At 45.8% G+C, this 11,010-nt stretch overlaps 1 protein-coding gene across 2 annotated transcripts in view; it reads right to left on the bottom strand.

The window, feature by feature from the left end:
* Nucleotides 1–2,254: 2,254 nt before the first annotated feature.
* NSMF (NMDA receptor synaptonuclear signaling and neuronal migration factor) overlaps nucleotides 2,255–11,010 on the bottom strand; it is a 65,111-nt gene continuing 56,355 nt past the window's right edge. For both annotated transcript variants that reach the window (XM_075015758.1, XM_075015756.1), the window contains one exon: nucleotides 2,255–10,428. In XM_075015758.1, the coding sequence (XP_074871859.1) occupies nucleotides 10,331–10,428 (98 nt within the window). In that variant the 3' untranslated portion in view covers nucleotides 2,255–10,330. The remainder of the gene's footprint in view (nucleotides 10,429–11,010) is intronic.

The raw sequence follows: 11,010 nt of genomic DNA, 5'->3' as shown, positions 1-11,010 counted from the left end.
AATTACATATGGCTCTCTTTATTTTTAATTTTTTTAATAGTTCCACTATAAATGATGTGTCCGCTGCAGAAAAACATTGGTCTATAAACAAAAGAAGGAACCTGAATCAACCCATATACTGGAAAAATGATGAAGGACAGTGGGTCCCAGGAACGGTTAGGATCTGGGGCAGAGGGTTTGCTTGTATCTTTACAGATCTTGGAGAAACACACTGGGTACCGGCTCGACACATCAAGCCAAGATATGACAACCCCCAAGCGAGCGAGGATGGTGCCCCTGTTTGATATCGTTCCCCCCGTGGAAGAAATGAGAGCGCTGAACGTGGGAGAACGCGTTCGAACCCCACTGGCTCGAACGCGTCGGACAACCCCACCTACCTGGGGACAGATCAAGAAACTTTCTCAAGAAGCCGAGAAGGTACTGATTGAGATCCAGAAGCCTAAGACAGCTGCTTCGCTGTTTCCGGCCATGCTGGCGGTACTGACCACAACCGTAAGTGCATCAACACAAAATTTCACATACTGAACATATGTGCCTAACCCTCCCCTTAACCGTGCTATTTATTGATTGGAGCCCTGTTGGCTCGGCTCGGCGAAAGAATATCGTGTTGGACCTCAAATGGCATAAGGCAAATAATAGTATATATACAAGTGCCCAGGGAAATATTGTTTGGCATTGGAGGTGGTATGTCCCCTCCAGCCCCTTATTTACCTTTTGGCCCCATCCATGACTCATTATGGAAATTAGCCACAGCCCTATGACCTGTGCGAGCATGGAGAGGGATGTATATCCAAGGAAAAAATAATACCTTTTCAAACGTCACATTTCATCTTAACTCTACCCATCATATCCAGGCTTGCGTTCGCATGCCGTATTTGATAATGATTGGCCCTGCCATATGGAATGAGAGCGATTTTTTTGTTAGTTGCTATAACTGTTCTTTTTATACATGTATTAACCATTTTATTCCCTTTAACCATTCACGAGATAGGATGTATTTACTAAAAGCACGGACTGAAGTATGGATTCCTGTTCGAATGCCTCGGTCTTGGCAGCAATCTCCTGAGATGTATCTTATCAACCAAGCCCTGAGCAGAATTTTTAAAAGAGCCAAACGATTTGTTGGTCTGCTAATTGCCGTGATTATGGGACTTATTGCCGTCACCGCCACAGCAGCAGTAGCTGGAGCGGCTTTACATCAAACGATTCAAACCACCGAGTTCATACAAGAATGGCATGCTAATACAGATGGACTTTGGACTTCTCAACGCCAAGTTGATAGCCAGCTAGCCTCTCAAATGGCTGATCTCCAACAGGCTGTCATAATGCTTGGCGATTAAATAGTTAGCCTGTAGAAATAACTAAGAATGCAATGTGATTGGAATGTATCTTCTTACTGTGTTACCCCTTTACCTTATAATGATACCCACTTTCCATGGGCAAATGTGAAAAAACACTTGCTGGGTCAAGGAAATTTGTCAATTGAAATACAACATCTGCAGAACCTAATCTTTACCACTTTTGATAAAAAATTAGAACTATTCTCTGGATCGAAATTGTTGGACGGCCTAGTGGATGGCCTGAGTTCTTTGAATCCACTCAAACATATTAAGCTGTTAGGGGGCTCAGCGCGAGTATTGTTAGGCCTGATTTTGATTCTTTTGCTTTTGCTTTGTGTTATTTGGAGGAGAAGCAGAAACCTATCCTCCAATTGCAAGCAGCAAGCTGCTGTTTTTTTTTCTGATGTTGCATAGAGTAGCTAGAAAACAAAAAGGGGGAGATGAAGGAGTTTTGCCTTCTCCCTCCTACACGTTTCCCAGGCCTGGCTTGGCTCTTGGCATCTAGACGGAACACCTGCTCTCGTGTAGGCAAGCCGCCGGGAGCTGTGTTGTTTTGATTAGGTGTTTTTGAGAGTCCATGTTCAAGGACTGGGAGGATTGATGTGGCTTTTTTAGAGATAGAAGTGCTGAGCCAGTTATTGTAGCTGATTGTAGCTGACTGCTTTTCTCATAATAATGTGCTCTCACTTGGTTATAAAAGCTGTGAGAATAATAAACTCAGGGCCTTCAGACTATAGAACTGTTGGCCCCCTGCTGTCTATGTTCGTCTTTGTCTTTCATCCCTCGCGGTATCGCACCTCTGGGACCTGTCACTAAAAAGAAATACAACATCGCTGGACACCAAGGAGTGCTTGGTGATCTTGTTAGTAACCTGGCACAGAGAGAGGACGAAGAGAAAAAAGCTTTGGTCTCACTTTCCGCAAAACGTCTGGTTTTATTAAATCACATCTTAAAATCTATAAACTTTCATCTATATTTAACACGGTTTTTGTACAGAAAGCAGCATTTTGTCTCAAAGAAACACGTGAAGGTACCCAGTGGATACAACAGATCTAGCCCACGGCTCAGCAAATCTCGCAGAGAGGGAGGCCGGTGTTGCCAATCGCAAATGGAATTTTAGGGGTGTTGGGAGGGGGCGGGGAGCATGCTCAGACAGATTCTTCAGTCTTTTAGCAGACCTGTCCCGCTAGCTCAGAGGCCTAGGATCTGTCCTTTGAAACACAGCTGGAATCCCCCACTGAAGCAAAACCCACACATCAAAGCTCTCTGCTTACCAGGGGTGCTTCAGACCTTCAGTAGCCAACTTGTGGCACCTGAGCTGTCTCCAGCTGGGCACCCAAAAACGGCAGTGGCAACTCTTGGAAATTTGTGGGTGAAGAGTTTGGAGCTCTCTGTAACTGTAACTGCCAGTTGAAACGGGACGGGAAAAAGAAGAGATTCTCCTCCCAACACACTGCCTGCCTGCGGAAATGGAACCCCGAGCTACTGGCCTAATAAACACACTCCTCCTCAGTAAAGGCCTGGGTTTTGCAGGAAGCTGAGTGCCCTTAACACCTATAATTTCCATGGGAATTAAGGGCTCTCAGCACAATACAGAATTGGGTCCTACACACCTGATCTTTTACACCGCATTGTCATATGAATGTTTAGAGATTAGATTTTGTTGCTTTCATTAATGCAGACAAATGTATTTAATTTTCTCCTTCCAGTTTGGAGAAAGATAATGTGACCACCTCCCCTCATGTTCCGAACCAATGCACATTAGCTTCTATTATCCTCGCTATGCTTTGTGTCTGTGTGATCTTCCCCAGTCATTTGCTTGTGGATTTTTTACTTTGAGGAAAAATCATTGCCAGAAACCCAGGCACCACTAGCAGCTGATAACAAACCATTCATGGTTTTAAAGGAAATAATAGGTTACAAGAAGTGTGGGTGTGTATTCACACTTACTTAGATGCGGGTGTGTAATTCTCACCACGCACCAAAAACCCACCTCCCGCTGCACGAACCTGGAACTAGTTTTATGACATCTCAAATCTAACCTTTAAAGGGGGTTTCCCTGGCAACCCTCTGCTCTGCCTCAAGGCGCAAACAGGATGTGCAAAGGGTAACGCAAAGCCTGTGTCAGAGTTTGAGTCAAAACTCCAGCTCCCAAATCTCCTGGTCAACCCTTGCGAATCCCATCTCCAACCATGTGTTCTGCCAGAGGCCAAAAGGGTTCTGGACAAATCCTGTTTAAAGCCAACGCTGAAGGCTTGTCAATACAATAATATTGCAATTTTTGCCCCCGGGGCCGAGAGCTGGGTACATTGATTTGCACAGCCGTAGGCAAAAGATTACATTTCAGAGCTGAAACAACATGGATATCATGTGGGGAGTGAGGACAGCAGAGGGAAACGGGCACATTATTGCTATATAACTCCAGAGGGGACCAGGCAGGGCTCTTCACTAGTACACAGTAACACAATTCTGCTGCAGGTTCTGCTGTCACTGAAGCCAGACACGGCTCCCACTGACGCTGAGGGAGAGACTTCCAGTTAGCTCACTGAGAGCTGGGCTGAGCCCTAACTGCAGAGGGACCAAATACTGTCATCTAAGACAACAAACACCTCTTTGCAATGTAGCGATCATTAGCCTTTCTGCCTTAAGTGTGAACAAAATGTGCAAAGACATCACTTAGCAAAGGTAAGAGACCCCCGAGATATTGTACCGATATGTCTCTTTTCATTGGTCAGTTTTAAAAGCAGCATATTAGGAATCCTCATCTTTTAACTCTGACATTTACTGGAGATTTAAGGAGAAATACCATTTCATTTCCCTTTACCTGGGTTCTCTGAATTTAATATCCATTATTTTCATTCTTCCATTACCCCTAAATTCAGTAGTTCACCAATTTTCTCCCCTGTATCATGTCAGAATCAAAGCTGTCTCTCTGCAGCCCCACTTACAGATTGCACCCTAGCTTTTGTAACCAAGGGCCCTACTTCCAATCCCCCGCTACTTAACATCAGTGGTTTCACAGCAGGTTCACAGTGGTGTAGCCAGGATCACAATCAGGCCATTCATCTCCACGTCCCAACAAGCGTGCATTAAACCCTAAGGAGGTAGACAAAGCTACCAGCAGCCAGACTGCCCCACAGCTGTGTGAGCACTGGTTTTTGATTGCGGTTGGCTTGTACCTCCTCATCCAACAGAACTACTGGAGGAAAATTCATTCTAGGTGCCGGCGTCTCATCAGACACCCAAATCTAAGGTTGTTGGCAGCCAACCTCCCCCTGAGCGAGCTTTCTGGTTTAATGCTTTGGGACTGCAAGAAACAGTGGTTTCAGCAGATGGTCACTGCAGCAGTGATAGCCAGTCCAGCCGGCAGGGCTTGCGGGAAGGGCACACCGATTCGGATCACAAATGCTCCTGGAGCTAAACAATTGTTCTAAGTGGCACAGCATGGACAAAATGAATAGACCTTTCCTGGTTTTGTGAAAGCAGGTGCTGCTCGAATTCAGAGCCAATCTGGATTTGCTTCCCACGATCTTACTTTTGTCTAACTGACAGGAAACAGAATCAAAACAGACCCCAGCCAACACGAGGCCAGAGGCTGCTCCTGTTTGCACCAGGGCAACTCCTTTGAACCCGAACAAGTGGAAGAGCAGCACAAGGGAGTCAACTGAAGAGGATTTCACCCAGCAGCCTCAAAATACATAGGGATGTGATCCAGAAAGGGACATCTCAGATGCACAGGTCTGGCAGTGCCTGCTAGTGCCAGGCCGCTTACCATGACCTAGAAAGGTCCATTATGGTGCCTCAAGCCACCCTGCTTTGGCCCAGTGAATTCCCCAGAGGTGTTTGGGCCTTGCTGGGGTGGAGCCTGGTCAGGCTGTGTTACAAGGAGGCATTTCATGTCTGCCTTTTCTAGAGCCACGTCAAGCCTTCCGTGACTAGCCAGGTCCATGGGAGAGGCCCTAGGAGAACTTGCCTTCTGCGGCTGTGAGCAGAGCAGACGGGACAGGGGAGAGGGGCAGACACAGGTCTCCTGTGCATCATCTCTGTCAAGAAGCATCACAACAGGCAGACCTGGGTTCACACAAGCCCCAGACAAGCAAGAGAGGAGGCCTGGCTGAGTAGAGTGAGGTTGGGATAATTTCTTCATTCCCAGAGTCCCGCCCAGAGGAGCAGTGGCCCTTGGAGAGAAAGCTGGGCCAAGTCCCGACTATGGGGGCTGAGGCTCAAACCTCCCCAGAGCATTCAGGGGGCTCTCCCGACACGCTCAGCACACAGCAGGGTGTGAGAAGGGTGTGACTTGTTTTCATGCAGAAGCTCCGCTGTAAGCAGAGCTGCACTGCAGTGAGTACGGCCTGCCTGGCATGCCGCCTCCATCCCCATCAGTGGGCACAGGTACCTGCAAGGGAAGTGGGGCGGCATTTTATGGAAACCCCTAACAGGCACAGTCTCACGGTTTCACAGCAGCACAGGCAAAACGGGGGCGGAGACGGCCAGGACAACCCTATTGGAACGCTCTAGTTAACACCTCCCCGAGAGCTGTTGCGTGCGCACACTCTGACTGGAGCGGAGTGATGTTTGCCAATAAACTATGTCTACCCTGAGATGTGTGTGTGTGTGTGTGTTGCATGAGCCCAGGTGCATTTCCACCAGGCAAGCAACAGACGAAGGGCCAGAATTGCCTGCAGGCTGGCAGTTCACCAGTTTCACCAAGCTGCTGCCCAGAGCAAGTCTAGAAAACATAGCAGCTAGCATGGCTGGGGGTGTGGCTGTCCAGGCACGCTCCCTTTGGTGGAGCTAAGTTCAGCAGCATACTGGCGGGGGAGCATAACAAAAAGCCCCTGGGGAGAAGGCTCTGTGGGAGGAGAAGCCAATGGAAAAGTAAAAGGGGCTTTCACCTGACTCTGCTACCTAGGTTCGCAGTGGGTGGTGACCAAAGTTCCAAACAGCACCGATAACTAAGCCTGCTGTTGGAAAGGAGTCTGCTCTGGGGACCAGACTGCCTGGCTTAACACAGAGAGAGCCAAAGAAGATTTTGAATGGAAAGGAGCCATTGTGTCGGTACAATGACACACTATGGGATGGGCACTCGTCCATCAGTAAACATACCTCTGTTACTGCATCAGGATGCAAAGGATGCCCAACAGAGCACATGAGTGCAAAGCCGAGGCGCGACCAATTCCACAGAACGTAGAGAGGCTTGAAGTAGCGCAAGGAACTGACACTGCCCTTTATATTGGAGGGGGAGGGATTTATCTGGGGTGTACCCGCAGGCAGCTGGCAGGGAAGGTCCTGTGGGAAGCAAGACTGAGAGGGAAAACAACTGAAAACATGTGGCAGCTTTTCAAAGGGCCATTATTAAGGACACAAGAGCACTGCAGAGAAAAGATACCAAGTACAGCAAGAGGCTGCCCTGGCTTACCCAGGAGATCTAGAATGCTCTGAAAATCAAAAAGGAGGAGTTCTACAAAAAGTGGAAACTGGGTCAAAAGGATGAATATAAAAAGTAACACAAGTGTATAGGGACAAAATTAGACAGGCAAAGGCACAAAACAAGCTCAGTCTAGCTAGAGACATAAAGGGTAACAAGAAAACATTCTACAAATACATGAAAGGCAAGAGGAAGACCAAGGACAGGGTAGGTCCGCTGATCAGTGAAGAGGGAAAAACAATAACAGAAAATATGGAAATGGCAGAGGTGCTTAATAACTGTTTCGGTTTTCACCATGAAGATTAGTGGTGATTCAATGCCTAGCATAGTGAATGCTGGAGAAAAGGAGGTAGGTTCACATGTTAAAATAGAAAAAGAACAAGTTAAAAATTACTTAGAAAAGTTAGATGTCTTCAAGTCACCAGGGCCTGATGAAATGAATCTGAGAATACTCAAAGGGCTGATTGAGCAGATAACTGAGCCATTAGCTATTATCTTTGAAAAGGCGTGGAAGTCAGGAGAGATTCCAGAAAACTGGAAAGACCAAATAAGGTGCAATTCTATTAAAAGGGAAATAAGGACTACTCAGCAAACTACAGATCACTCAGCTTAACTTCTGTGCCAAGATAGAGAATGGAGCAAATAATTAAGGAATCCATCTACAAACATCTTAATTATAACAAGGTAATGTGTGGCAGTCAGCATGGATTTGTCAAGAACAAACCATGTCAAACCAACCTGACAACTTTCGTGGATAGGATAAGAAGTCTCATGGATAAGGGGGAAGCAAAGGATGCGGTTTCCTAGACTTTAGTAAAGAAAGCATTTAATACAGTCTCGCATGACCTTCTTATCCAAAGTGGAATTAGCACAATAGCCTTTAAATGACTGATATGAAGGAGGTATAAAATCCTTCCCAATTATAGCCTTTAGAACATTTTTTCATCCTTTTAGTCAAATGATCTCTACAAATACAAGAATCCGCTCATGTCATAATACGATAAAACTACATGGGATATATCTTTGGAAAAGAGAGAAACGCATTCCTTATTTTCTATATACTACGGTATACAGTCAATTGGACCAGTAAAACAGTGTGAAACATTCATTCAAACTTACATCTCTGTATAGGAAAAGTTAGGTAACTATACAATCTACCTTCCTACTGCAACTCTATTTTGAGAAATACTCAATCATAATTGATATACAATAGTTATACAGATAAATGACTAAAGCGTACATACGAAAGGCCCTTTCAGAGTCACTTAGTATTATCAACAGTTTCCACAATGCTACATTTATGCTACCATGTTCATTGAAGGGAGGCTTTACTTGAGATGAGAGAGCGTTTTGCCCTTCTTCACCTCAGCAACAACCCAATCACCCAAGCAAACTGGGAAGTGACAGCAGCAAATACGGATGTGTTAGTATGTTACCATCGCAACCTGGTCACTGCCATTCCATGTCTAGGCTGTCGTAGAATATCCAGCTCCACCTCCTCCTGAGCCAGCAGTGAGGGGTTAACGTGCCAAATGCCGGGCCAGTGACATAGCACTTTCAAAAACTCGACTAGGACATGGCCTTCCAAAAGCAGGAAGGTGGTGGTGGTGCCAGGGATCCTTTCTGTCTGCACATCGGAGCCTAAATCACCCAGGAAAAGAACCGAGCTGCCTCCCGGCTGCCTGCCAAAACGTGCTCTCCTTTCTCAACAGCTGTCTGCACCGGGGCCGTGGCACGTGCTTGGCAACACTCATGAACTATTTGGCTCGGCGTGGTGATTGCCAATGGCCAGAATCCAGCTCTGCCCTTCCCCCACTACTTACTGTATGTGGGTTGCTTCATAAAGATTTGACATAAAAGATTGTTAATATACATGGCTCAGCAGTTTTAGCCAGTGGCCTGCCCCTCAGTGGTACGCCACCACAGGGGGCAGGAAAGAGAGGGGATTTTCCACAGATGAGAACTTTTTTCTTTTTCTTTTTTTCTTTTACACTATTTCAAAGATTTATACATTTTTTTCCCTGCACTGCGCAGCCAGGTACTGTTACAGATGAAGACATCAGGAGCCATGGTTATTCTCCTGTACATTTCATCTCTCTGACAGAGAAATGGTATCATCACCCCAAAGAGCTAGGGTGACCTATGCAGACTACAGCAATATTTATCCCCTAGGCTTTCAGGAGACTAGAAGACTGAAAAAAAGTCAGTCTATGTTCCACAGTACACCTTTAAAGATATTCAGCACAAACCCGGATTTGACATCTATAGCTGCTCACAAAGGAGAGCTCTGCAAGCCATTTGTCTCAGACAAAGAGGGTTTGGAAAGGAAAGCTGAGAACTACAAACAGCTCAACAGATTACTGGACAAAAAACTAATTTGCAAGTCCACAACTGGCAACCAGGTGAATGTGGGAAAGATTCAAATTGCTACTAAGCAAGGCTAGATACTTCAAGAAACATTTAATTCTATTCATTCAAACACTGAAACCTCCTCGGAGGCTGTTCTTATTCTCAAATTAGCTTCTGACAGCCTAAAAGGAGGACTCGTCGTTCTAAAATGCAGCAATATACTGAGTGAAAAATTAACATGGCTATTAATTTCTACTCATTGTTACATCTTTATGAAACTGACCAAGATCCCACTCAGTCAAGTGCTAACCTAAGTACGAACCTAAACTTTCAGCAAAATTAAACCATTTGGTTTTGCAAGCAGCAAAGATAAAGTAACAAAGTTGTCTCTAACTGGAGAGACAATTCATCCGAACACATACAATTAGTGTACCACAGCTATTCTGAGATTAAAAATAAAAACAAACTCAAACAGGTCTGGTCAATGCAGCAAACGGTCCGGGTCTGCTAAGTAACATTAAAACCATATTGCTGGTGATTAAATATGTCCTCAGAAGATATATTATGATTTTTAATATATTTTCAAGCAGACTAAAAACACCTCATCTATTGATTATTGATGTGTTGTTTTTAACTAATTAAATATTGGGAGGGTTCTCCCCTCTGTGTATAAAAATTGCACTTAAAATATTTAAAACCTTAATTCTGTATTTCAATCTGTATCAACGTTAGGTTGCAGGATTAAGTATGGCATTCCTTGCCTTCCAACATCCTTAGCACAGCAGAGAGAGCTGCTGGAGTGAGCCGTGGGTACAGGGCCCTGCCTGCTCTGGGCTTCAAGTCACTGCTCTACTGTAGTGCAAGGGTTATTTATTTTAGTTTTTGTAAGAAAACCTGAGCTTTAAATGTCTTTAAAAGGACCTGGAATTGATTCTGGCCCATCGTGACCTGAAACAGCTCAGTCCTGCAAAGAAATTTCACTTGTGACACAGCTCCTCTGAGAGACAGGGCTCTACGGGCCGTGTCTGCGAAGTCCCATCATTCCCCTTCAAGTCTCTGCCCAAAAGCCTTTCCTCCTACAGCCCTTCCTTCCATCCCTTCAGCACCGCTGCCTCCTGCAGGGCTTCCCGTGCCGATGAGAACAGTCTCTCTGCCACAAGCATGACTTCTGAGACACTGGTGATTGCCCTCCTTGGACAATGGCTTCTCCAGCTCACAAAATATCATCGTAATCCAACAGCTTGGAATGCTGGCGAGTCTTCCAGAGACGGTAAAGGCGGAAGTCAAAGTACGTTTCAATCAATTGCTTCCCTGGGATGAAAACCAAAACAAAGCACAGAGGTTACCCTGGGGGTGCCGTGAGCAAAGCAGAGCCCAATGCCTACAGCAGCTGCAAAGAGCTATTCGCACTGTTTCGTGGATGTGCAGAGACTCATGTAGGGACATTGCTGACAAATTTTTGTCACTCACTCAGGTGTTCTTACTGCATCTGACAGTGCCCATAAAAAATGTTGCCTTGACAGCCCCCAAAATGGGTGATCATATTATCCATACTCAACACCAGAGAGCCCAGTCAACAGCAGGATGGGCTCCCCTCCCACCAGCCTGCCAGCGTGTGCCTATTTGCAGCCAGTAGGTGAGAACCAGCTGTTTCCACGTCCCATTCTGCTCTTGGTGCCAGCAAGGGGTACATTTAGCAGTTGCTGGGCATCATGATCATGGTACGACTCACTCCAGCTCTGGCATGAATGGGTGTAGGCAACTGGTGTACCGGGAAATTCTGGACCAAAAGAAAGTACAGTCAAGACTTGGCAAGAGAGGCTCCTCTCCTTCATGCTTGAGAGATCTCCAAGCTCCATGGCTGCAGTGTGTTTGGTAAGACAAAGGGCCACT

Source organism: Carettochelys insculpta, chromosome 21 (assembly GCF_033958435.1).
Source record: "Carettochelys insculpta isolate YL-2023 chromosome 21, ASM3395843v1, whole genome shotgun sequence".
NCBI lineage: Eukaryota > Metazoa > Chordata > Testudines > Carettochelyidae > Carettochelys > Carettochelys insculpta.
The sequence above is the reverse complement of the archived record's forward strand: the minus strand, read 5'-3'. Positions and strand labels throughout refer to the sequence as shown.